Source organism: Trachurus japonicus, chromosome 9, assembly GCF_045865225.1.
Source record: "Trachurus japonicus isolate A0001 chromosome 9, Traja_1.0".
Lineage (NCBI taxonomy): Eukaryota > Metazoa > Chordata > Actinopteri > Carangiformes > Carangidae > Trachurus > Trachurus japonicus.
In genome coordinates, this window is record NC_140915.1 from 29,051,487 (window position 1) to 29,078,910 (window position 27,424).

The 27,424-nt window shown below is 42.6% G+C and overlaps 2 protein-coding genes across 11 annotated transcripts; both read right to left on the reverse strand.

Moving 5' to 3' along the window:
- On the reverse strand, positions 1-3,474 carry med22 (mediator complex subunit 22). 2 transcript variants are annotated; one of them, XM_085787192.1, is made up of 5 exons: positions 3,366-3,474; positions 2,975-3,132; positions 2,785-2,865; positions 2,050-2,258; positions 1-645 (listed from the first exon to the last, which is right to left on the reverse strand). In XM_085787192.1, the coding sequence occupies exons 2-5, from the start codon at positions 3,095-3,097 to the stop codon at positions 453-455; spliced, it is 606 nt and encodes a 201-aa protein (XP_085643318.1). In that variant the 5' UTR covers positions 3,098-3,132; positions 3,366-3,474; the 3' UTR covers positions 1-452. The 2 variants fall into 2 exon arrangements, with proteins under 2 accessions (XP_085643318.1, XP_085643319.1); XM_085787193.1 differs by having other exon boundaries at positions 241-639.
- A 1,360-nt stretch (positions 3,475-4,834) lies between these two features.
- On the reverse strand, positions 4,835-27,424 carry aak1a (AP2 associated kinase 1a). Of its 9 annotated transcripts, XM_085787203.1 has the most exons (21): positions 26,460-27,361; positions 22,720-22,838; positions 21,994-22,102; positions 21,169-21,311; positions 20,891-21,012; positions 20,728-20,809; positions 20,460-20,592; positions 20,244-20,347; positions 19,440-19,519; positions 19,197-19,360; positions 18,500-18,684; positions 17,054-17,275; positions 16,319-16,506; positions 15,837-16,030; positions 15,679-15,744; positions 15,393-15,482; positions 13,638-13,742; positions 13,342-13,443; positions 12,626-12,793; positions 12,163-12,252; positions 4,835-7,525 (listed from the first exon to the last, which is right to left on the reverse strand). In XM_085787203.1, the coding sequence occupies exons 1-21, from the start codon at positions 26,617-26,619 to the stop codon at positions 6,645-6,647; spliced, it is 3,507 nt and encodes a 1,168-aa protein (XP_085643329.1). In that variant the 5' UTR covers positions 26,620-27,361; the 3' UTR covers positions 4,835-6,644. The 9 variants fall into 9 exon arrangements, with proteins under 9 accessions (XP_085643329.1, XP_085643320.1, XP_085643323.1 ...); XM_085787194.1 differs by lacking the exon at positions 15,393-15,482; XM_085787197.1 differs by lacking the exons at positions 15,393-15,482; positions 17,054-17,275 and having other exon boundaries at positions 26,460-27,399.

The following is a 27,424-nucleotide window of genomic DNA, read 5'->3' on the forward strand; positions in this document are numbered from 1 at the left end:
TTCGACTTGTTTAATTTGATCAGTGCTTGGTGGAGTACAAAAGCAGAAATGAATGTTCCAAAAAGCAAAATTTTACAAACTAAATGTATGACAACATACACTCATTCAATAGTTAAGTCCAACATATCAATATAAAAAAGTATATCTGTATTTCAGTGCTACAAAGGTACACTATTTGTCAGTGTATACAGAATATAGTGTATCAAAAGTCAATTAAACTGAGGAATGTTACTTTTGATCTTGTTCCGTAGTTTCCTAATTCAACTGTTGTAATGCAATACTTATTAATGCAAAGGAAAACTAGCTCAGTGCCGAAGTTTTAGTCCAGTTTGAGGCCTTAAAACAAAACAGTGGTGAACATAATCAGACGCTATTTCACAATGTGAAATTAGCCAAACGCTGTTGTCCAAACTGAGCACAAGTGTACTGCAGTCAGTATCCAATTTTCCTCCTCATTGTTTCTCAATAGAGGCAGTCCCGTGTCCGTTGAGATGGTGTTGGGGGTTTGTCTCCTGTGAGGGAGGTCCGTCCATGTCTTCTTTGTCACCCTGGGTAGAACTGCAGCTACTGCCTGGGGAGGCCCAACTGTCTCGCTGCCGGTAGGCCTCGCACAGTGGCAGATCAGAGCTGTCCCACTGACTGTAGCTTTGCAGAGCAGAAACCAGTAGGAGGCAGAGAGTCAGCGCAGCACAGAAAGAGAGGAGCAGACGAGAGCAGGAGGTCAGAATAAGCACATTCATACACAGAGGAGCACATGAAGGCAAACGTACGATAGAAGCATGGAGGTTATGCAGAAGCAATGGAAACCATTAACCCATGAAATGGCTGGCTGTTTAGAGGAGTGACTCAAGATCAACTGTTGAGTTTAAGTTTGGCAAAAAAGGTGGGATTAGTTGCTCATGGAGGACAAAGCAGAGTGAGTGCAGTGAGGAAGGAAGGCCCACACCCAACATGCTCCAAACAGGACTGAGAGACATGTCTTCATACTTTCTCACAGAAAACAAGACAAACTACTAGAGGGTTTTGTCTCTACTTTATTTCTTAATTATTCTAGGTCTATTGAAACAACTGACACAAACCAATACACATAAAAAACCACACCGTGTGTGATTCACAACCACTTGTATGGTTACATCTTATGGTCTTAGGACGGAATCAATTAAATAGATTATCCTCTATTTGCTTTTAGGAAACATCTGCTTCAGAAAGTCTTCAATGTAGCTTCAACTTTGACCTACTACACACTGTATAACAAACATCCATCCACAGCCCACCCTTAAAATGTAGCATATAGGGCACCACCATTTTATTTATAGTTTAAATATTACATATAAATAATCTTAAAATGAATGATTTTCTTGATCAAATCTATGCTCTATATAGTTTTAGTTCCTTTAATGAGTAATTCTCTTTATACCCTTATCCTGCAAAGCTTTGTGTTAATTCAGCTTTAAATATTTAAGTATTAATGAACTACGAGACCTCATTATTATTAAAGCAAGTGTCTCTCCCATGTACCAGACAGTATTTGTTACAAGCCTATTGATAGCCACAGTCCAGGAAAATGATGAGTGTAATTACTCTATAGAAATACACCCAGTTCAGAAAAACTGCATCAGTGAACTGCAATGAATGCCCAAAAGTACACGCTGAATTGGTCAAGAGATTGATAAGTTTACTCTTCTGATTTTCAGTGGTATACCCATTTAATGCTAAAGTCTGCTCCACTTTGACCACTTCTGACAGGCATTATAGAGCAGTAGAAAAGTCAAGGCACTTGTGAATCAGTAACAATGTAAAGTCAATTAATGAGATGAACTCCATCACAGTGACCCTCAGCAATGATGTGCGTTGATGAATGGTACCGTTTTGAATATGACGATGGAATTAACTCGGCACAAAGTGGTGTCAGGTTTAGATGTTGGCAGTACTTAACCATTCCTTGGGCTCAGCAGTGAATGGCAACAGGTGAGACAGTACAGTACATGGTGCTGGGCATGGGACAGCAGAGAGGTGGTGGTATGGGGACAGGTATGAGCCTATTTGTACCTGGAGGAGTAATATTCTTCCTCTAGCTCATACAGGTCGATGGCGATCTCGTCACGGAGTGAGGTGAGCTTCTTGTCACACTCCTCCTGCAGCGTGCGGAGCTGCTGGTTCTGGAGACTGATGGCGTCGTTCACGGAGGGAAAGTCGTTCAGAATCAGGAACTGCTTCAGGTCAGACACCAGCTTCATCAGAGACTCACCAGCACGCACCTGATGTAAAAGACACAGACGAGGGACATGCATTTAGAAATGACTGATTGTGACGTATGATGGAAACAGACCCAACCTCATGCTGGTCATTCAAAATTTGCTCTCATCTAACCAATTGTATCTTACATCCTCCCAGTGGAGGTGAAACAGTCCAGCCACAACAAACATGAGCTCAGTATAAAAGCCACATAGCTTGAATAGAGTTGTTACAACCTAACACATCACACACACTGACAAACACTATGGAATAAGATTGTATTTCCAACCTGAAAGTTATCCAGAGAAAAATTATAAAAGGAACAGTTGGCCACATACATATGGTACTAGGTATTACTGTTGCTTAAGTTACATTTGTTTAAAAAATAGCAAACATCACTGGAAAAAAGGTGAAATGCTGGCATCATGTGCTTACATTATAACAAATTTACTTGATGACTATAGTTTGACACTATTTGAAATGTCAATGTGTCCAGATATCTATAAACAGATGTGATGGACAATCCCCCTTCTCACATTTGGTACTTACAATGTTGGCCGCTCTCACGTGCATCTCATAATGGTCCTGCTCTGCTTGAGTTGCTCGAGACACCTGCGTCTCCTCCTCTATCTGGAGACAGACCATAGTGAGAGACATGAAGGCGGTGATGAGACATGAAACAAGTGGTGCTCTGTTAATACTGACAGGAGAAGAGAGGGCAGTGTCTATGTCTGCGTACCTTTGCTGTTTTGACAATCTCAGTGAAGTTGTCCAGGATGGACCTGATGTCGTCCTTCAGCCTCTTGTTGTAGTTCTGCAGCAGCGTCTCTTTGCTCTGAGGCAGCACTCTCTGGGTGGCCATCGTGCTCACGAACAGCTAACACGACACCACGTTACCTGTCCACGTCCGAGTAACACAGAGGATTACGATCAGCTGATGAGGTCTATGACAATTATAGTTACAAACAACAACAACAAAAAGTCCACGCGAAGCTAACTAGCTAGCATGAAGCGGCGGCTGCTACCAGAGGAGTAAAGGACGTGATAAACATGAGTCTAACGTGGTTTTTACGTCTGCGCTCCTGCATATATATAGTTTACTACAAGCTGCTATCACGGCTATCACTTACTTCTTACTGCATACTTTGAAAACAATATCGTCAGTGTGTGTAAATTGAAGAGAAACTGAACACAACGCCTGCTGCGCCTCCTCCTCTTCTTCTTAATGTTAAATGGCGGCTACTTTCCGGTGTGTTGATATGCCAGCGCCCTCTGGCGGTACTTGGTATGTGTCTATCTCATAAAACAGGTCTATCTCCTTCACATTCCGGTTTGTTCCTTAGTTCATTTCCCACTCACAACTATCACATGTTTCACTCTTTCCTGTTCCTGACACATATCACACAAGCTGGTTGGGTGTTTCCCCATTTACAAATTGAACTCAGATCAGTATGACCTATTCTCAGTCTGGTAATGACACTAATGATCTCACGTCCTCCTCCTCTCCTCACAGTAGGATATCACCTCTATTTTGGATGTTTTATAAGTGTCTGCCCTCTTTCTCCTTATCCCAGTGCTGTTGTCACCTTCTCTCCACCCAATATGTTTCCTTTCTGCACTTGATAACTTCATTGCGTCTACAGGTACATTTCCTCCCCTGTCAATCCTCTCATTCCCCAGAATGCCACATAAATATGATATTGCTGTCTTACCTTTTTATTGCTGCATGTAGCCTACTGTCGTGATTTAATTGTAACAAACCCAGTTGACTACTGGATTTGAGACTATACAGAGCAGCTATGGCGCCACTGATGACTGGACCCTTGTTCAGGGCCATCCCAGTAGCATATATAACTCCACTGTAGATACACTCAACCAATTTGATGTTCTTCTGCACATCTCCCCTCTACAACTAGGGAGGATTACAATACCAGACCCCGGCTTTCCTGCTTCTGGATCCTTTGACTGTAGTGTTCAATGTAGTGCAACTGTCTCCGAAGTGTATTAAAGCAGAAGTAAGTGATATATTTGTGTTAATATAAGTCTTAAATAGTTATATCTTCCGACAGCAATCACTTACTTTATAGAGTGTTTGGTCCGAAACACGGGTCTCTCAGTCACTCTGCTCTGCTCTGAGTCGAGGAGAAAACATTTATCGTATCCTACAGTTTTTATCCAATGAGGAGAGAGAACGGCATGCAGGGCTGTGTGTGCAGCCAAGGGACGCCGTGAATGTGGCGACGTAGGGACGAGGACTGTTATGGTGCGTTCAAGGAAACTCGTATTTTTCCGACCGTGAAGTCGTACCAGTTCGATCTGGTACGAGTTCACCGGTCGGAAGTTACGAGTGGCCGTTATAGTGACTTTCACCGGTAAAACAGGTCGGAAAAACACGAGTGGGTTGCCTGGAACGCTACAAAGTCGTAAGTTGTGACTTGAAGCTGTAATTTACGATTTCAAAAGCCTGCCTGGAACGCAGCATTAGCGAAAACGACCGGACCACTTACTTCTGCTTTAAGGTGTTGTACTGGAGTAATGAATAGTTTAATTTATAATGTTTCAGTCATGATGAATAACTGCAAAATTTGATTTACATTCATTTAATATTTTGTTTATGACATACAACATGGTTTTCAAAGGCAGGCTGTGCAGCATAACAAGTGTTTCGAGTGCTTTTTGTCCTTTTGCATCCAACAGTATCGTCAGCTGTTGAATCCTCCAGAGATGTCCTATGCAACACAAAATAAACTTTACAGCTGTGTCACAATCAAACCCCATTTCTTAGAGAACCCTGACTCTGTGTCAGTGACTATGTGCAACCTTCATGTACACACGTTGGTTGAGAAAAAGTGAGCATTTATAAAAAAGATTGTACACTTCAAAAGAAAAGAATACAGGATTTTACATAGCAACAGAGGAATACATGATTTAAACTTTGGGTTGAAACAGGCTGGATCCCCTTTCTTAAAAAAGTGCCTTGGTGGGAACCAAAAAGTGTTCCATGATTTGACAAAGCACAAAGACACACACACACAAAAAAAAACCCAAATGGTGATGGAAATAAATTCAAAAGGAATGTCATCATTCAGTCACCATTCAAGATTTCACTTACAATCTACTATTATTACAATCCCTGACTGGAACTGCGAAGCATAAGTGCTGTAGATAGTTGTGTGACTGCAGGAAAGCATTGTTTTCACTTCAGTTGTATCTAAGTGTGAGTCATAGTTATCACACATTTGAAGGTTATAGAGATGTCTATGATAGAGATGCATTTAATTTAAAAGCTGAATGAAAATCTTGGTGCATATGCATGCTGCAGAGCAGACAGCAAAAGGAAGTTGTACATGATTGTACACAAGTATTTGGTGCTGAATGCAAGTGCAATAAAAATGATGTGAAGTGCAGCAGTTTTTTTTAGGAGGGCACAAAAGGCAAAAGTGATTTATGCATGTTTGTAATGGGAGGGAAGTACTGTAAGAGTGTAAGGCTTCAGCAAGATCATCTCATGAAGTAAGGAGAACCTAATTAAAGTGAAGCTGATACATTTATATAACATAAGAACTACTATTAGGAATTTTCTATGCCTAACATTTATATAAGGTTCGTACATTACATGGAGCAAACATTGATATTCCATTTTCATTGGACAGGACAGTGACCACAAAATTAATACACATGACAAAAAATACACACATTTTGGACTGAGTGAGGAAAAAAACATTTCTTATCATCTTTGAAATATCTATGCATCATTATCCAGCATCTGACTTTGAGGGCACAGTTGTAAGACCATTTACAAATTTCATGTTTGATGCAACTGCAAATGAGTTCTTCTGAATTATCTTGTCACAAAACTCACCACCGTTTTCAGAAGCTGCGGATGTTTTACCCGCTCTATTGTGTCTTTTCCTCTTTCATGCTTCTGTGAAGTTATGAACTAATACAATGGAGGGATGAGGCGTTATCAGATCATAGTCTCAAATATACAGGAAATAAAACTGCCAAAGCCTCAGACAAACTCCCCGACCGTTGTGGTATGTTACCGCTGACAGAAAAAGTAACTGAGGTAGGCAAGAAAACAATCAATTGCTTGACCACCATATTGTCTATGTGTAGATGCACGTACCAAAAGGATTAAGGATAATTCAAAAAAAGGTCGATGAGTGTGGCTGGAAAAATAAAAAGTGACAAGGAGTCTGAGAAGGATGTCAGTTTTCTTGCTCTGATGGAGCATTCAAGTGTTAAGATGACCTTGCACTATCAGATCTAATCGGAGCCAGCTGAGAATGGGATCCATGCAGGCCTGCAGTCCAGCTGCAGCGCTGGTGACAGCATGCAGTATGCCTGTTGTAATTTGCATAATTCAGCAGCGCTGATGCCCACCGCCCTGACCTCTGCGTGTGCGTTCAGGGCTTTTCTTGTGGAGTCTTGAGGTGAAACGGCGCAGAGACGAAGGGATCTACAGAGCTCACCTCTGACGTCCATGAGTGGAGAGGTCCGACAGGGACTGATGCCACAGCGGCTTGCCTGCTCACGTTGGACACTACTCTGTGAGCTGCTACTTGCTGCTGGGGCACAGGTCCCTCAAAGTGTCGGGAGTATTTGGCCAGGGCTTGAGGGCGGAACGGTTGAGGCGGAACTTGTCCCAGCGCACCTTGATCGGGGGTCACAGCTTGAACTCCAGCTACATGAGGGTACGAGGTCTTGGGCTGAGCTCCCGCAGCCTCCTTTCTTCTTCCGAAGGGAGCCTGAGAGAATACATCAAACTGCTGCGGAGGTGCAGGGGTGGCACGAGGAAACGGCGCATTCGCAAACACGTCGGCCACGTCCTCTTGCGCGATCCGGAAGGGGGCTTTGGCGAAGACATCTGCGACAACTTCTGTCCCCTTCGCCGGCTCGGGTACATGCGGGGAATGGTTCTGGGCGAAGGTGCTTGGAGTGGGTTGCTGGAAGGTAGTCGACGGTTGTGTTGGGACTGAGCTGGAGTGCTGAGATGAGTGGAGAGCTAACTGAGGTCCTTGTTCCTCTTCATCCTCAGACTCCATCAGTAGAGGTCTGGAGCCGCTGCAGTCATGGGCTGCTACGTGACTCTCAATGGCTCCCTCGTCCTGCTGCTCCTCCTTATGGACTTCTTTCTCCTCCTCCTCTTCCTCCTCCTCCTCCTCCTCCTCTTCTTCTTCGTCGCTGGAGTGCACACAGCCCTCATTTATTTGGGTATCTCCTTCTGGAGGTTCAGCTTCTTGCCCTTCCCCGAGCACAGAGTAGCCATTGCTCTCCCCTTGCAGATCTGTGTGAGAAAGCAAAGATAAGAGAAAGAGGTATCAAAAGGTGAATAAAGATGTTAAGATGGTACAAACATTTCAAAGTTATAACAACTTTTCACATCTGAGGTACAACTGCCTGTTTACCCAACAGGCCATCACATCTCATCCACACACAAGAACATACTGTGAGACCAATGGATCGTCTCCAGAATCTGTGAACCACTGATCAGTGACAACTACCCGAGAGTGAGGAACCAGCACGAGACTCCCACGATACAGACACATTCTAGTATGAACAAGTCACAACACAAACAAGACTACCAGCTCTACGATTACAACATCAAATAACCTTGTTTCCACAAATTGGTTTCAGCACAGCTGTTCAGTATCCTCAACATTCAGAAACAGTGCCTGGTGTTAGGGTGGTAGTTTGCTTTAGATGGGATTGATGGTGGGTGGGTGGGGGCTCAGAGGGGGTCAGTAGGTCTGTGGAAACAAGGACTAAAGAGCCTTCATAGCAAAGGGAGAGGTGGTTAGGGACAGACAGGTTTGCACAGATGAGCAGAGACAGATCAGTCTTACCTCAGCAGCGTTGACAGCAGCTGTTACGTGCAGCTCTTGAGAAGATGTTAGTTGCAGCCATTAAAGGAAAACATCAGTTTTCATTTACAGTTTCGGGTCATTTTCCCTCATCACTCGTTTGTTTTTAAATCGTACACAGCACCATTGCCAATATTAATTAGTTAATCAAACTGAGAAATCACCTAGAAATCCTCTCACTGGTCAGAACTAAACCACCAAGCACAGCATCTATTAGTGAGACTTTCCCACGTGATCATGTGAAATAACAGCTACAGCTCTTTACAATATAACTCAGTCTGTCTCGAAGTGGTACAACCTAACAAGCAGGAACACTATTGAAGCAAAGTTTCTGGGATTTAATCACAACAGAACAATGATGTATATAAAAAATACTACGAGTCTTCCGACATCCCTGAAATATAGAACTATGATATGTGCAGTGATGAGAAAACCTAGAAAAAACTGACTGCTCCCTTTCTACGATGCAAAGCACACACTGCATCATTATTTAATATTCAGCAGGAAAGTGTTAGAAGACACTATAAAGTGTCTGCAATCTAATTTGGTTTCCAGAGAGAAAAACCATCCGTTCAGTGGCAATAGTCTGTTGGCTCCTTTGATCTTATAAGTGAAAATCAAATAATGTGACCCAAAAAGATTTAATTTATTTTCACATTAACGCTTTTTATTCAGTGTCTCTCTCTTTTTGGACCGTAATTCATAAAAATAGAAGTACACACTCCACAATGATCCCACTCTGCCATACAGATGTCTGCTGCCAATTCAAGTCGAACATTTTGATATAAACAAAGTCATTATGCCTGTCACCATTTCAACCCAACCAGCACAGTAATTACATCAGTTTCACACAGCAACACAAGTAAAACTCTACGGCCAAGGCAAGAACTCTACAGGATACAGCACTGTAGTGTGTGTAAAGACCATGAAGCATCATTGTAGGATTGCATAGATTATCCACACAAATGCAAATGACTTAAATGAGTAAGAGAGATGGAGGGAAATAATAAAAGTACAGTTGTGTCTGCCTATGGTAGCTCAACTGTGGCTATCTTTCACAATGTCCCACAGGCCAGAGATCATATGCATATATACTAGATGGCATATCAGAGGAAATATACCGTTGTCTGTTAGCATAATACGTAGGTGTGTGGTGTATATAAGGTGATATGGACCTTTAGAAGAATATTGAACCTATGCAATGGACTGTCCTTGGCTTGAGACAATCTAGAATAAAAATTAACACTTGCTGGGATTTGAGATTGGCCATGTTGTTATTGTGATCACAAAGGGTTTAACCAAACCAAACAAGTTTGTCTTTGTCTCACCTGAAAGAGGTGAAAGGCGCTACAGAGATATCAGGAAGGAAACTCCGTCATCAGCTCTGTTCTATTGTGTGTTGGATGCAGTATATCCCAGTTTTGTATGATGTGAGGACGTTGTGAATTAAAAAAAAAAATACTACCCAGTCAGGTAAGTCATAAGCACTTTGTTTCATGTATCAGTGAAAACGACTAAACCAAAAGCACTGGCTGAATGCTTGACTGTGAATGGAGAGATAAGACAGAGGGACTTTGGAGACAGGGTCAATATCTGTGCACTCTTAAATACAGCTTCATACACACATTTTTAATCTATATATCCTTATAAATTCTACATATTTTATAATGGTACATAGTTCATACATTCATTCTAAAGCACTATCAATAATAATCACATTTTTTCATACCATGATAGATGAAATGCTTTTAAACACACTAAAAAAAAAATCTACTTTTACCAGTTTTGACATGAGCAAAAATGACAAAAAAACAAACAAACTGAAAAGTGATTTTATGTACATACAATGGATCTTTCTGAATATCTCCTCTTGCTAAAATGAATGTCACAGAGTAACCTCACAGACTGGTCCAACAAGACAGAGAGGACATCAATGGGAGAGGGAGAGTTCCATGTAAAGCTCACATCTTAGCCCAGAAACACAAAACAAAACAACTCACTGGAATCTACACTTTACCTCGCTCCCTGTATCGCTGCTGCGCTGCTCAACATCTGCTCATCTCTACTGATCCTGAGAGCACACCAACACATGGCAAATATAGCATAATAATAAAATCTTTCCATTAGCTTTGGCATGGAATCATTTCATTCCCTTTTATTTCTGCTGCGCATATTTTAACCATGGGTCAAATACATGATGGCGAAGTCATGACCCAGCACATAAAAAGATGTAATTATAAAATGCACACACACCGTTGGTGTTCATCCTATGTTATATATACATCTGACGGTGAAAGCATCCTGCTGTGGCAACAGAGCCAAATTAATCAGCAATCTTAACACTGACCTTCAGGATTTCAAGACATCATCAGGACTGACAGATTCATAGGTGTTAATTGGGAGAAATAATACCCTGTTCAACACCCAGAGAAGTGACAATATACAGTTATGCTGGCGCCTACGAAGCTCAATACATGTACTAAGTTAGCAGTTCAAAACCTGGTTACTGTGTATAGTATATGAGAAAAGTAGCACTGAATCAAACCGATTTCCTAACATGGTGCAGACTGTATATGTGCACTGCGATCATATCCACACAAGATGTTGGAAAGACGCAGCCTAATTCTCATCACCAACAGTAAACCACAGCAGTTGCAGAAATCTGGAAAGACTGCTAAAAGCTGACAATGTTCTTCCCAAACTGTTTCAGTCAGTACAAACAGCTCTCAGTGGTTCACCCAGGGTGCTTCTTTGTTTGGTCAAGAGTTTAGTTCAAAGCTTTTACAGGAAAGTGCATTGATTTCTCCAGAATGTCTACAGCATGTTCACTCCTCACTCTGCACTCAGACCCCTGACACAAATGAGCATGCCCGAAGGTGGCTTCTTCAAATAAAGCTTCAGCCCTGAACAAGCACACAAAGTGAGCGCGATGCAGCTGTGATCAAGCGTTTTAACATATGCATACGATGACAGTTGATCACCATGGCAGTGCACTCAAATGAGGGATATTAATGCAAGTATGAGGAAAGCATGAGGAAAACCATGGTGTAGGTGGGACAGAAGCAGACGATATGCTCAGGCATTAATGAGAAGATTTTTTTATATATATATATACATATACAGTAGTATACCGTATATACTATATATATGTATATCAGCGTGGCAATGTCAACAGCCAGCAGAGATATATGAAACCAGCTAATCAGGCAACTAGAGATGGAGTTGAGGCCACTGAGGCACATAAAGAGAGAGGTTCCACTGAACCAATCTATGCTGGCTCCTCTGTTTCACTTCATAAGGTGCTACATTAGGTGCCTCTGCCTCCCCATCTCTATCCCCCCACCTCCCTCTCCCCTTTGTTAGGATTGCACACTGCCCCTTCGACCTCTCCCACCCCCTCTAGAGGTCGATGAGCTGATCCACCAGCAGAAGGGAGCGGGCCAAGTTGGGGATGCTGGACTCTGAACTGCCACTGTTGCTGCGCGAGTGACCACCTGAAACGTGCCAGAAACAGAGAGAGAGAGGGGGAGGGAGAGAGAGGGAGAGAGAGATAGAGATGGACATGGAAGAGTCGAGGGAGATTGTGAAAGACAAGCAAAAGAATGAGTAATGTTAACAGAGGTTGTTATGAAGAAATTAAAAAACGAGGAGTTGAGGAGGATGAAGGGGAAATGATGGCAGAGCAGGGAGATGCATAAACAGGGGCAGAAAGAGAAAGAGAAACAGGCAGAGAGTGAGCTGGGATTATTTTATACAGCTGCATCATTACAGGGGGAGAGTAAGGGAATGCAATTCTAACATTTCAGGATTAACTACAAGGAGCCAAACACCTGCAAGGCGGAGCGGCACTGGGAGTATAATATTAGACACAAAGGAGCGAAATGTGACTAATGCGAGTGCTTGATGGGAGAAGAAGCCTTAATGTGGCAAGCACACCCATACAAGGCTCCTCACATCAGCAACTGGACTAGGGGCTAAGTCATTCATCTTTGTGGCTCGGTCTGGGCTCCGGTGGGGGGGGGGGTTGTGAGTGCTCATCTCGGGATTCTGTTAACCTTACCTTGATTTGAGTTTTTGGAGATGAGCACAGGAATAGGGTCAAACTCGTCGTCATTGCCCTTCTCCCCACACGACATGAGGAAAGCAGAGTCTGCGGTGGAGGAAGAGGAAGTGGAGGAATGATGGAGGGGGGAAAGAAGTTAACTCAGCCAAAGAAAAGAGCCAAAAGAAAGGAGGATGCAAGTAGATTAAAAATAGATGGAGCCAGGGCAGTCACAGTATTTAAAAGCCATGCGTTGTAGGTGGATTTTGGCTCTTCTACAAATGAGTCAAGGGTCTGCTGAAGCTGGCACTTAATGTGTCTAACTCAATGTCTTCATCACATGTGTAAGTTTTTATTTGTCTGTTTGAACAGGCCCTCCCTTTATGGAAATGCTCTGTGGACTGCGATGGTTTTGTGGGCCAAGACCCCTGGCAGACATTAGTCTATAACTGAGGGGTGCTGCAAGGGGGGGAGTTCTTACCAGAGGCAGACTGACTGGGCGGCAGCTCCTCCAGACAGGATCCAGAGCCAGAGCCAGGAGGAGCAGAGGAGTAGGAGGAGGGCAGAGCAGAAACAGACTGATTTCCATGAGGAGAAGTACGAGATAACAGATCGCAACCCAGCAGAGAGTCCTCCCCAGTGAGAGAGTCTGCGACAGCATGACAGGATGAAGCAAAGCCAGAGGGACAAGGGGTCACAGTAAAAATAAGATTATTAGCTGAAGGAGCGGAGGCTAATGCATTTTGTTAGTAAGACAGTTTGTTGTTATAGCGCTGAAAGCATTTAATGATCAGCATCAAAGAAAGTTGTGGCACAAGTCCTGTAGAAAATATGTCATATATACTGTATAAGTCCAAAACCTGCATGTTATTTATCTAATATTGATCATTACAAAAGAATAAGAAATCTGGTCAATGTTCTCACAGAACAGAAGGCCTCACATCACTAAAGCAACTGCCACAGTCACTGAACTTGGCAGCTATTGTTGTATTTTCTTACAAAAAAGTAGTTTATGTTTTCCACAGCAAAATATAAAACGACTGCAGTTGTAAAGAATTCTCAATATGAACATTGGGTCAAGATGACATCAACGACTAACAAGGGGAACAGGACCACAACCGGAGATAATTTTTCTTTGGTGGAAATGCTTCAAAGAAGGGCTCTAAGATTTCCTAGGATGTGGTCCAAGCTGCTAACCTGGCATGCTGGTGGGGATGAGCTCAGGCTGGGCTGAGTGTCGCTGGGCCTGGGGGGCTTCCAAACCAGGAATAAGTGAATCCACGCACACCTGTGCCATTGCTACATGGACAAATCAAGTGGAAAGAAAACAGCAAGACAGAGAACGTATTAGTAATGTAAAGGGAAAAAAGATTGTCCTACTGGGGGTAAAGGTGGTGGGGGGGCTTTTTGACTTCATTTGACCATGTGAGTGAAAGAGAAGAAGAAGAGGATGCATGCAGAGCAGACGCAGGGGACAAGAACAGAGCTGGTACCATTGGTGGAGCGCTCTGCAGAGTTACTGAAGGGGTCAGCCAGGGTTAAGAGGTCGGGGAGCAGCAGAGAAGTTTCAGGGGACTTCAGTCCCTCAATCAGCTTCTCTGTGAGCAGGCCAGAGAGAGAAGACGGACAGAGGTAATGGACAGATGGCAAGAGATAGAGAAAGGCACCAAGGGAGGATTTAGCATCCAAATGAAAAACTAGAAATATGAAACGACAGCAATGTGGGAAAATATCATATTGATAAAAATAAACAAGGGGTAGCTTGACATGAGGACCAAAATGCCAACATTTTTAGACAATTTCACATTCCCATGACTCAAAAATCTCAGTGCTTGCAGGTTGATAAAACTGTACTTTCATGATGAAATTACTAAACGCTGTGTTAGTTTACTTAGTACTGCACACCACACCCATATACTTCAAGATGAGTTAGTGGAGTGAAATCCCCTGATTCAACAGCCGAACCAATGCTGGAGGAACAAAGGTTTTTTCCCCCCACGCTCTTAAATGACCAACTTCAACAGCAAACATTTAATTGCATAAACAAGCCACAGCAATTACCGAGCATAGACTGTCCAGCTGCACTAGACTCTGACCACATGCCAACCCTCTCAACTCATTTTTGTACCAGTGCAGACGAATGAGCAGAGGCCAACTCTGTAGACTTTTCCTTGTGTGAGATAATATTTGTCACAGGCAAAGACTGAGGCTGTAAATTAGTCCATTAATTATTAATTTGATTAAAGATGAAATACAATCCATGCATGGAACAAAAATGACTGACTTTTCATGGCAGCTCTTACTTACTCTTACAAAGGGTCAGAATGGGGTGGGGGGACAAGGAATGTGTTGGCTCAGAACATGGCACAGCAGATGTGACCTTTTGCCCCCTTCACTATAGGAAAGAGGCCAACACTGATGAAAGCTTTTTACAAATCCTAAATGTCACCAAGCTAATTCTCCCATTGAAGTCAATAGGGAACATATGATATACAAAAAATGCTTTGAAATCAGCATGCTAGAGTCTTTAAATAAACTCATATTCAAATATTCTCTCTCTAAATGCTGCTCTATGGGACTGTCTGCTTCTGTGTTTACTTGTGTACATCCTATTTGAATGAGTGATACACAGAGAATCAAAGAGACAGCTTAGGCTGGGTTGAGAAGATTAACCACACCCTGATTACACAACAGCCTCAACATTTTTATCCTGTCAGTTTAGGCCTAAAACAACTGCACAAACAGAGGTTACACAGCTAAGAAACATGCACTTCCAAAAAGGAGCTTGTAAAGGCTCAGCTGAGGAGAACATAAAATGCTGGCTCCTCATTTTAACAAGACAGCGTGCTGAACTTTCTCCTGTTCTTAGCGGCACTGGTAAGCAGGCTCCTCCAGCAGTAAGGCAATCCAATTAACAAAGGAGAATTTGTCCTTCACGTTACCAGGCAACAGCAAAAGCACAGATCTGCAAATGAGATTCGATCTAGCTGTAGCTACGGCCGCTATTCATGGAAGCTGACAAGGAGCCACTGTGAGGCTGCTTGCTATGTCAACAAGATAGGACCGTGTACAAATCCCAGCCACAAAACTAGCACACATGAACTCCCTCTCTGGGAAGTGTGATGTCCAGGAAACTACCTCAGTAAATAAAAACACTAAGCTCTAGGAATATATTTGTTCAAGAGCCCAAGGCCGGAGAGAATCAAAGGCACAACTCGCACTCTGTCATGTTGTGACAAGAAAATTACCTGTGGTGTCAGAGAGCGAAAGGCTATTAAAAGGGTCCGGGACAGTCAATAACGCTGAACCTGCATTCGTGATGGCTGCAGATCTTTCAGCTTAACATTGCACAGTGAGTAAAGTTGGGAAGAGAACAAATGAAGGAATGTGAGAGCATGAACATCAGAAGAAGAGAGCAGATTGGACTAGGGTAAAAAAAGATGATTGATGCACCAATCAAAAAGAAAACTACTGGACTATATGGTATGTAAAGCAATGGGAAAACATTCAGAGAGGAATTAAACAAATCCTTACCTGGAAAAGCACTGAGCCCTGGAATAAGGTTTTCACTGGAGCCTGTGATCTTCTCCCCTGGTGCAGCTGTACAAAGACACACAAAATAAAGTAACAATTATTTTTAGATTACATATACATTTTCCAGTGCGGCAAGTCTACAAACAAGTCAAACTTACCGTCAGCTAACTTTGCAAAGTCTTTGTTGAGCAGCTCCTCTGCCGTTAGCTTGGAGAAATTATCATCCCCAAAGGGGTTCCAGCTGGACTGAGCGCTGGGCGCAGTGAAGGCAGTCTGGGCGTCACCATCACCTGCATGATACACACTTTGCTGGGATGAACACGGGGAGCCAGAAGGAGTAGTGCTGGCTGATCTGAAACGCACAGAGGTGTAAACATGAACAGTGGTGAGAGTGCAAAGTGAAATTCGATCATGGGTGTTCAGCTTGTTGGCTCTGGCCTACTGATGCGAAAAAAGAGTTATTTAAAGGCTGAATTAAGTGATTCTTCTCGAGCTGGATTCTCTAAGATATAAAAGGGTCGATTATACTCCTTTGGGGTTCTGTCATATGAATGGACTGTCTATTGGCCTTCTGAGCTCACTCAGTGCCATGAAAGGACAGTTCATCCTCAGATCACTGAAGGGAGTTAATTCTACTCACTTGGACTTGTTGAGGCTGGCCTCAGCTGCAGCCGCCTGAAGGAGCTGGGTGGACTTGCTGACTGGAACCCCGAACACGGCACTGTGAGTGACATCACTCAGGATGCGTCTGTGGCCACTCTTAGGGGCCATCTTTGGTGATGAGGGTGGTGTCAGGGAGCCGACTTTGTGAATCCCCCGACCAGCGGTCTGCAATGAGAGGATTAAGGTTCAGAACTGGAAGAAAAGTGATATTATTAATGGAGAGAAAATCTGTTTAGTGCATAAAAAGAAAAAAGCCCCAAGAACAAGCAAAATCACTTGGACAAGAAAATGTGAAGAAGGCAATACATCATAAATACCTCAACAAAAAAAAAAAAAACTCAGGAAATTGTTATGGTATGGGGAAGAAAAGGGGAAGAAAGTATTCCCATTACAAAGATTGGACAGAAACAGATACACCTTGTGATCTAAGTTACCTGAAAATACATAGGAGTATGACAAAAGCAGTTTAGAGAAGAAGAGTGAATCATTTGGTTAAAACTTGATTTATGCAGTGTCTTTGTAAAAATGCAGTGGCATTTTGAAATCAGTGTAAGAAAGCAGCTGTGGCAACACAACATCAACACATTTATATTCTGAGACTATTCCGGCTAAGAAAAGTAGAAAGCTGGGTGTGATTCGTTAGAGACAGACTAATAATCAGCCCCAACCCAAAGAGCAGCGGGACGGCAGCAGGGGAGGATGTTACCACGACCTCAGGGTCAGCTGCAGGACCAATGACTGCAGACTCAGGAATAGGTGTGAGATGGGGAGCTGATGTTTCATGGACTACATGCTGCTGCTGCTGCTGATGATATTGTAGTTGCAGAGTAACAACTGGTCGAACAGGTTTAGCTTTGGACTGCAGCAGGGTAGATGCCTGAGACGCTGTTTGTTGTTGCTGTTGTTGATGATGGGGACTCTTTACCAGCTGATGCTATACAGGGATACCACAGAGCCAATCATGAGAACGGCTCCATTTCAAACTTCGGTCCAGATACATTTTTTATCATGTTTTATTGCTCTTTGACAGATATAACAGACTCCAATAGAATACTATTCAGTGTTAAGTTTTCATCAGCCAGCAAACAATGGAAATGTACTGAAAAAACAGGAAAGAGAGACAGACAAATACAAAGAGTGGGAGAAATGGATGGAGGGTGAGATGAGATAACATGACATTTGATGGGAGCTGCACACAAACACATAATAAACTGGTTTTCAAGATCCAAAACACTTTACATCTGTGTGTTCGGCTAGCAGAATATACCAATATCACAATTCATAAACCCGGAACATTCATGGTTAATGTAAGAATTTTAGAGAAAACATTAAATAAAAAAGCTACATAGATAGCCTTGTCAAACAGATCCATAGAACGTGTTTGAATGGTTTTGGATTATGACTCATTGCCAGCTCAATACATCAGTGCACTGTCACTGTGTGTGTTATTGCATGGACAACAATAGTGAATTGAAGCAAGAGTAGCTGAACAAAGTAATGATCCAAATCGTGTCTGTACTGCTAATTCAAGTAAATACATTCAACACCTGCAATCACGATGTCCCTGTGCACCACACGTGCCTTTCTTTAAAGTATATTTTTTGGGGGGCTTTTGCCTTTAATCGATAGTGTAGTAGTAGGGAGAGCCAGGAAATGAGGAGGCAGAGAGAGGGGGAATGACATGGGGTCGGGTTTCGATACAAGGCCGGCTGCAGCGAGGACTATAGCCTCTGCACATGGGGCGCCTGCTCTACCAAGCGAACTAAACAACGCCCCACCACACGTGCCTTCCTGTTTATAAATAGTTAGTTACACCGACATCAAAATACAGGGCATTTCAGCTACAATACCTTTACTAAAAAGTGGATGGACATATTTAATTATAATATAATTTATTATTAAATATTTTGCTAAAAAATCATACTTCAAACCAAGTTGTCACTTTGTAGTGAGTTATATGTGCTATGAATGTATGAACATGTATTCCACAAGTTAGAACCATACTTTGTTCCTAGAAGTATTTGCCTCAAAACAAGATTTTATTATGAAAATTAGGCTGTCGGTTGGAAAATGTGTCCTGTGTCATGTGTACATAGCACATCCTGAGTGAGACAACACAGCTAAACAGTCATTCTGTTTGTTTGGGATGGTTGCTTACCTGCTGGTTACTCTGTGGACTTAAGAAGGCTGGCTGATGTTTCATGAGGAGCTGGTGATGCTGTGGCGTAGCCTGTGGCTGCATGCTGGCTGTCTGAGCTGCCTGCGGTGCAGCCTGTGCAGTGGTGGCCTGTTGAGAAGGTTGGGCAGCAGCTGTGGCTGGAGGAGGACCACCAATACCAACACCTGGAAAAGAGACAATATTTTTGAAGTCAAAACCACATTTGTGATGATCTTGTTTTCAAACTATTAACATATTGTAAAAGTAGGCGTATGTGCATGCAAGTGTCTAGAATTTATTTATTTAGCTTTTTATTTCAATGCATTAACATTAATAGAGTTATATACATATTTATAGACACAGCAAGTGCACGAGTTAGGACTGCCCAGCAATGGAGTATGCTGCTGTAATTAAAGTGACATCAGGCCACCACCTATTCTGTCTTTGTAAGTTGGCCACAGAGGGATGGTCCTGTCAAACTGTCAGGAGGCTCATAAAGAGATAATTAAAATGCTTTGAGGAAAGGACTAATTGAACCACTGGGAAAACAATTGTTGAGAAGCTCATTAAATCCAATACAGCATGTTCTTTTGCATATATCAATGTATTATTACCAGGATAACTATTATCAAAACTGCACACATCCACCACCAATGGTCTTCAGACTGACATAGAGATGTTACAGAGCTACATATACCTATGGCCTGGGATGCTCCAGCTGCCACATTGGGTCTCTTTCGTGGGGTGAGAGCTGGCTGGATGGGAAGGATGCCTGTTATCGGCTGGGGCTGAGCCTGGCCAGCCTTGGGGCGTTGTCGTGGTGCAATTGAGGTTTCCGTGGTAGGAATAGGGTCTGTAAGCCTGATGGAGAGGAGATGGGTAAGGGTAAAGGTGGAGTAGTAAGGAACGATAACCCTCAAATGCTTTGCTTGCTACTTACCTGGCTTTGGTTTGACTCTTTTTGGCCACTGCTTCACTGGCTCTGATGGGCTCGGGGAGTTTTGCAGGAATGGGCGAATTCTACAACAGTTCGACAATTTCCAATCCATCAAAGACAATCACACAAAACATGTAACATTTTTATATCAGTGAGAAGAAATTTTTATATCAGTGAGAAGAAAATATCCATTGCTACACTCTAGTATGATTTTTGCAGCTGAATGTGAAGTGATTCTCCACGTTGGCGGAATCAGATTTTCAAGCGGCGAGCTACTTTGTAGATGCTTTAGAAACGGCCATGAAGAATAGAAGGCAGCCTGCTGGCAACAGCTTGAAAGCATAGCTTCTCTTAAGCCCTAGGTGGGCTTACGTCCTTGGCACGTGTCTTAAGTCAATCACTACCAGTCATATATAGAACGATTTTACTGTTACAATGTCTTATTTGTTTGGGGCGTGGGAACGGCAATTTATTCGTTTTCATTCATTTATGATCAGCATTAAAGATTGGGTCTATATTGACATTAGATTGAATTGCTGTGAACAAGATTGTCAGCGCAGCAACATTGTAGGAAACGCCAGGAGCACGTCGCAGGGTTGTTTATTCGTTCTTTGAGGGGGGGCTCACTCTCTCACACTTTGAAAACCCCTGCCCTAGATAACACTATTTCTTTGGAAAGCAAGGGGACAACTGACACCATCATACAGATACATAACATAACAAGGCCTAAATTATTAAACATTGATTAACCCTATAAGTACGTTCTCATCTCAAATTCCCATCCTTCCTATGGCCATGCTCACTTACATGTACATTTTGGACTGGACACTCTCGTCGAGTCAGTTTAAAGGCAAAGTAGGATACTTGGTAGATGTCCGGTCTCTTATCTGGGTCAGGTTCCAGCATGTATCCTAAGAGGTAACATTTATTTTGAGTAAGAAACATGAAAATTCATAGACAAAGTTGAGCTGCAAATTTCGGTAGGAAAGTGGGTATAATTTGATGAATACTGGGGTTACTTACTAATGAGACAGTGCATGTCGTGGGAGTAGCGGGAGTTGTCTGGGATTGTGAAGCTGCCATCACAGATAGCCACTTGGCTCTCCCCAAAAGGAAGTGTGAAGTAACACAGCTTATAAAGTAGACAGCCCATGGCCTATGCAGACAAGAAAACCAACATATTCCATGTAAATTCTAACCAATATCCAGCATGTCAGTGCTTGCTAATGGACGTTATTATCATAGTGAATTTATCATAATGTGGTACAGTAATGAACACAGTCCCTCTCACCCAGATGTCTGCCTTTGTTGTGATGACCTTTCCACCATAGAGGTTGACCATCTCTGGAGCACGGTATGACAGAGTAGTATACCTGTGTTAAGAGAGGACCAGTGAGCCTCTGGATTTACGTTAGAGAAAGGATATAAAATAAAAAAAATTAACCAAAACATACTTTTTGATTTCCTCCTCTATGACTGCTACCCCCTCTGTTTGAGGGTTTTGGAAGCGGTTGGTGGCACTTCCAAAGTCACAGAGCACGTAGTGCCCCCGGTCGTGTAGAAGAATATTTTCCACCTATATAAAAAAGACAAGATAAGACCTATCAGAACTGAAAGGTAATGTGTATAGCAATACAACAATTGATGTCTTACTGTATCTTACAAATCATTTGTGTGGTTGTCAGTTATGTACAGTAGCTTCATGCAGTAGCAGGGAATTCATTTAACTTGCCTTGAGATCTCGATGGATAATTGGAGTCTTGCACTGGTGAAGACGAGCAAGAGCCTCACATGTGTCACAAAAGATCTGTAACACCTCAGCTTCAGTAAAGCCTGTTTGTAACCGCTGGTTCATTAGGTTAACCACCTGCCCACCTACACAAAACAAATAGGTCAACGTCAACAAGGGCACAGGGGTGGAGTTTAGCTCAGTTGGTAGAGCACCCGCCCCATGTGTTGAGGCTATAGTCCTCGCTGCAGGCGGCCCCGGTTCGAGTCCCGCGTCGGACGGCCCTATCCTGCATGTCATTCCCCCCATCTCTGCCTCCCATTTCCTGTCACACTCTCAACTGTCCTATCAAATAAAGGCATGAAAAGCCAAAAAATATACTTTAAAAAAAAAAAAAAAAAAAACAAGGGCACAAGCAAAAGTGGTGAACAACCACATAAATACTACCCAATCCTGATCACTAACAGCTATGCCACTTCCTGTTTGGAGGCTGTTGCAGTGGTTAAAATGATTTGCCAACTTTGTCAACAACATTCAGAGTAAAAACAAAACCTTACATTTATTCATCTGCTTTGAAAGAGGCCAGTCAAAATCTGCACATAAGTTAGTCTCTATGTTAAATTTACTCTATAAATGTTTAAGAACTATACAGTAATGTTAACATTTCAGCTTTCTATTAATAACACCACTCAGTTATGTATCGACTGACAAAGAAGTTCTATCGACCACACCAACGGTCCATTAAACATTTGCTTTTTAACAGTATGCTAGGAGAAGCAGAGGGTGATAATGGTGCTTTGAATTCAAGAGACAGGAAGGCACATTTACCTCGACAGAAGTCCATTAAGATTAGGACTTCCCAGACATCACCAGCTCCAACTGCAGTTATGCTAGAGTCCAGGAAACCAACTATGTTTTTGTTGCCCACTAGGTCCCTCTGTGTAAACAAACACAGAAAAAGCAACAATGACAAAACAGTCAACAAACAACTGAGAGATAGTTTTCACAGTCCTAAAACATTTGGTTTGCTTAATCACAAAATACGTGTTTTTAACAATTCAGTCTATTTTTATCCAAAGGCCTGGAAGTAATGATGATAACAATCCAGTAACAGTCGTGCCACCCAGGGTGTGGTTGCTGGAACTGGTTAGTTTAATTTACATTAAAGACTCTAGTTGGGAAATAGACAAGCAATGGTGATTAGATGGCAAAGTGCCAATACAACATTTTCAGTGTAATTCCTTGTGTTACACGGGCATTAACTACAATCCAACCCTTGAGCTCCTGTCTGCTGCCATCACTATTCCTGGGTCAAAGAGTATTATTCAGATAAGTCTCACAGTACATGAGATTTCAAAGTTTAAAGTTTAAGTTCAGACCACAAAGTTCAGAAAATCAAAGGTCAAACCTGCATATCTGTGTTTTCCTTTCCTTATGCCTTTAAGCCCACACATATTAACACATCACACTCATAAGACACCCATTCCTATTAGTCTTAAAAAGAAGTGTGTTTTTGCTGCACTCAGCAGTCAGTTACTGGACTATCTTACTCACCATAATCTGTATCTCAAGTTTGCAGATCTGCAGATCATGTTCATTGTTGACATACATCCTTTTTAGTGCGCAACGTAGGCCTTGGTGAGTCCGCACCAAAAAAACTATGGCAAAGCCTCCTGCAAATGAGTAAAGAGACACAGAAAGAGAGAATGAACCCATACATTTCCAAAACCTAGACTATACAACTAGGCAATAATAATAATTCTGTGACCCACATTTTATATACACACACATATAACATTTAAGATGTACAGTGATATTAAGAATAAGTTTTCTTCATAAGATCTCTTTACAATGAAAAGACTACTGAACAAATATTGCAGGTCAATTAGGGTGTTTCCTACAGCAACATGAGATACCATAGTTTAACTTTTTAAATGTATAAACAAATATCCCTTAGTTGTGCTGTGGTCATTCACTTCTTAAAGGCAGCTGTGGCTTACTTAAGCTTTAATGTTATTGGCTGCTGCTTAAGAATATATTCATATGTATGCATTTCATGTTACCAGCCAGCCATGAGGTAAGGAAAGAAATACATATATGCAGAGCAAGGCTGACAGGAAATCTGGTAAGAGAAGCTTGAAACATCACCATGTGAGTCAGCAGCTGTGCCAGGGGAAGGATGGAAAAAGTCGACAAAACTGACACAGGAAGTGAGAGAATTCATCATCCCACCTCTGTTCAAAATGATGCTGACACGTAAGAAAAACCATAAGATACTTGTGTCTATTTAGCAACTGAAACTGCCAACATCCACACAGATAAATGACCACAATGCATCTGTCAAACAGTTGTGGATGTTTCTATTATTAGTGCAAAAATATGCATTGGGAAATATTGGTATGACAAATTGGTGAAAGGTGATGTATTACACTGTGTCTTCATTGACTTCTAGAAATGAACCAGCCTCGGCTTAGATTTGGCTCTCTACATTTTATATCAACTGCATCTATCTGTCTAAGGTCTGATTCCTGTCATTACTGTAGCTCTTCTGTTCACAGTTTGTTTTTTTTCTTCACACAGCTTGTGTTAATGCCATGCACTGGGCTGACTCATCCAGCTGGCATCGCTAAGCCAAGGACAGCTCCATGTGATCGGTCTGGTTGACGTTTGATTATGGCTGCGCTGGGCTACATCACTGTGCTCTAAATGAACGAAGAACAAAGAGACAATGGGAGTCAGCAACATTAAATTGTTTTTGACAGGCTTTCCTTAATGGGCCAATAAATACAATACTCTCACTTTGACATCATGTGTGTGTTTCAGTGCTCCACCGCAACTGTGAAAGGGTGGAGCTGGGTCACAGTGGATGATAACACACCACAGTTATGCTGATGTCATAAACTATAAATCCACAGTGAAGTTCAATGACTGGCAGGTTGGCTATGTAATTAGTGTTATTAGGGCACATGGAAGCAATGTCCTTGAGAAAATGACACCAACTCTCAATAAACACACAAGACCTGGGTTTTGTATGTGTGTGTGTGTGTGGTCTGTCAGAGTTCAGACAGCTGAACCCCTGTTGTCTCACACAGTCTAACCGGAGATGCCTGAAAGAAATGCAAAGGATTAGCACTTGGTCTACAATCTTGGTGGACCAGTGCAACCAAACAACCGTAAGTCCAGCTACAAATAGCCGCTGCCGCTTGACGTAACTGACTGTCAGGATTATACCACTCTAGCTTATGCATACATGCTCAGCCAAATGCACACAAAAATACACCTTTAGGGCCTGCTATGAAAAGCTCAGTGAATGGGTGCAGTGTTCACTCATAATCTGGCATCAGTGTAATGAAATTTAAGCCATCTTGGCTTCGGACTATACACAGCACATGTCCCTTCAACTACTATGCTGTTTACAAACATGCTCTGTGAGGTTACATGACACTGCAATGACAGCAAGAAATACTAGCACCACAGACCTACCGGAGACAAAATTAGCATGGACAAATCATTTTTTTAAAGAGCTTTTCGCTTAGAAACCTCAATAATTTTATTTCACAAATGAGGGATTCACTGAAGGTCAAGGGTATGCAGTGCAGTCTGAGAAAGACTTGGGAACACGTTTTCTGTCACAATGCAACATGTTATGTGTCATATGTGGTGGTCTATACGGACAAAAGTAAACACATGACAGCTGACAGTACAGACCTTTGTGCAAGAAAGCCCTAAGAAAATAGCTTGACAAGAAATGCCAGACATTGAACTTTAATCAAATCTCTAATATGAACTTCAAATAAAACATGATTACAAGCAGGCATCTCTAGGCTTCAAGCTATTAATGCCATTATAGTGCTGTTGTCTGTATATAATGAAAAGTGTGTTTATAACAGCTTAAGGGCCGGAGTTCAACAAAGGGAGGAGACAGAGGAAAAATACCATTTCAAAATGGAGCAGCAAGCTAACAGAAACTAACAGCCAAGGCTAAAACCAAAACCATCTGAATAAATAGGTCTAGTGACACTGGAGGGAGTCAGATTGCAAGCAGTAGGTTCACTGCTGGAGCAAGACAATACGATATCCAGACAAATATTTCACCTACCAGTGTTTTGAGAAAGAAACTTGGGGAAATGATTGTTTTCTTATTGTGCACAAAATCCTGTGTACGAGGCCAAACTATATCTAACTGAAATAGTGCCTCTCTCAAGTAAATATCTGCATAAAGGCCAAAGTTTTTCGAGAACTGATAATGAAGCTAAGCTACAACACTACTTACTCACAGAAACACATGCCATTGATATATCGATGTCTAACCCATTCATAAAGCCGTGGTGTGGCCACAGATGGTGGCCATCAATAGTGCTGATGAATTAATCAGTCTCCTTTCATGTATTTTTTAGTAAGAGGCGCTCTTAGCTAAAAGAGTATGGAAGTCTGTCATTGCAAAGACTAATGGCCAGAGGTAACCTGTTACCTCCATCACAAAGACTGATAAACTGTGTTCTGCTCTACTACCTATATCCTACTTTACAATAAAATATCCCTCATCCTTGAACTCACTGACTTGGATTTCCCTGCAGCTGATCAATTTTCAAGATTGTTCAACATGTCAAAGTCCAGGCCAGGTCCAGTATGATACAATATTTGGTATGTAGTCTGACCTTGTTGGGAGTTTATGTGTTTTATATGGCTGTACATTCTGGAAACAATTCCCACAATCCCACAAACAACAAAATGTTCACCCAAACTTCTTGTATCTATATTTGAGATTCGTCACTCCCTCTGCAAATATCAGCACAGATGACTCAGCTTGTCATTGGTCCTTTACACAACACAGTAGAAAATCCAGTCATACCATGTTCCTCCCCAGCCTTGAGGTACAGACTAAAGTCATGCACAGAGAAGACAATCCGAGTAAATGACAAATTTTTTCTTTCCAACTCTTGTGTTTACCACACAGAAGCAACAAAACTCAGGCCACAAAAGCAATGTGTGACTGAGTGACCTCGTCTTAGCAAGTGAATGAACGTAAGAAGAGCAGCCTGGGCTGGTCTATGATCACAACTGATAAATGTTACTGTCTTGTGTCAACCGCAGCCTATCCCATCATCAACATGTAACACACAGGTAGACAGTGTTAGTGCTCCTGCAGGGCCACAGTCCAACAGAACAGGCCCACTCGTGTTATGTTACTGGACTCTGCATCCTCAGAAAAGAAATGTGGTGAAATTCACACTGTTTAACTAAGTGAAAGTGGTTGGTTAACTTAATGAACACAACATAGACACATAGTTCACCTTCTGCGACAATTTCCTCCACGGTCACTTGATAGCGTCCGATGGTGAAGACCCGTCCGATGAAGCTGCCTCCGCCGCCGGAACCAGCGCCTCCTCCGCCGGCTCCGGAGCCAGGCCCGGAGCTCACCAACTCCCGGCGAGAGTCGAAAAATTTCTTCATTTCCCCCTTTTAATGTTGTCCACGTCAAGGTCAAGTCCGACGACGTCCCAGTATCCTAACAAAGACTATGGCTGAACCGAGGTGTTGTTGTTGTTAACGCGTTAGCAGCTTTTCAATAATTGAATGAATGCAGCTAAACGCTAGCTTCAAGCTAAGCGCTAGCTAAGTAGCTGGATTTCCAAAGATCCCAAACACCGCTGCCCGACGCCGCTGGGCTAACTCATGGTGTGAACAACAGGCGGAGTCAGATACTGAGAGGAATTACTAAAATCTTAGGTTTTTGCGGAAGTCGCTGTTTTCCTCTGTGGAGCCGGAGCAGCGCTGGCAGGCTAAACTAGCCCGGCTGTGAGCCCGGAAAAAACCCAGCAGCAGCAGCAGCAGCGGCGGCGGTGGTGGTGGTGGTGGTTAGCTCACCTAGCCAGCTAGCCGAGCAGCTCGGTGCTGTGACAGCTGTCAGCTGACAGACGGGCAGCCAGGTAGGTGCTTAGTGTCCAATGCAGCTTATTACACATCTCCACTGCTATCACCCACTCCGTTTACTTCTTAGCTCGCCGGCTGCTCTAAGTTACTCGTCTGAGTCGTAGTGAAGACGACAGCCCAGCAGGCTGTGAAAACAAGGCTGGTCCACTAACTTAATGACAGAGCTAACGGAGCTACAAACAGAGAAGGTGCTGTTGGAAAGAGTCCTCCTCTCCAGCTCCTGTCTGCGGGCTCCATCCTGCTGCTGCTCTCCTCATGAGCTGATTGGTCAGACGAGACACCACTTCCCGTCAATCTTCCTTAAACCCATGGCTCAAGCTCCTCT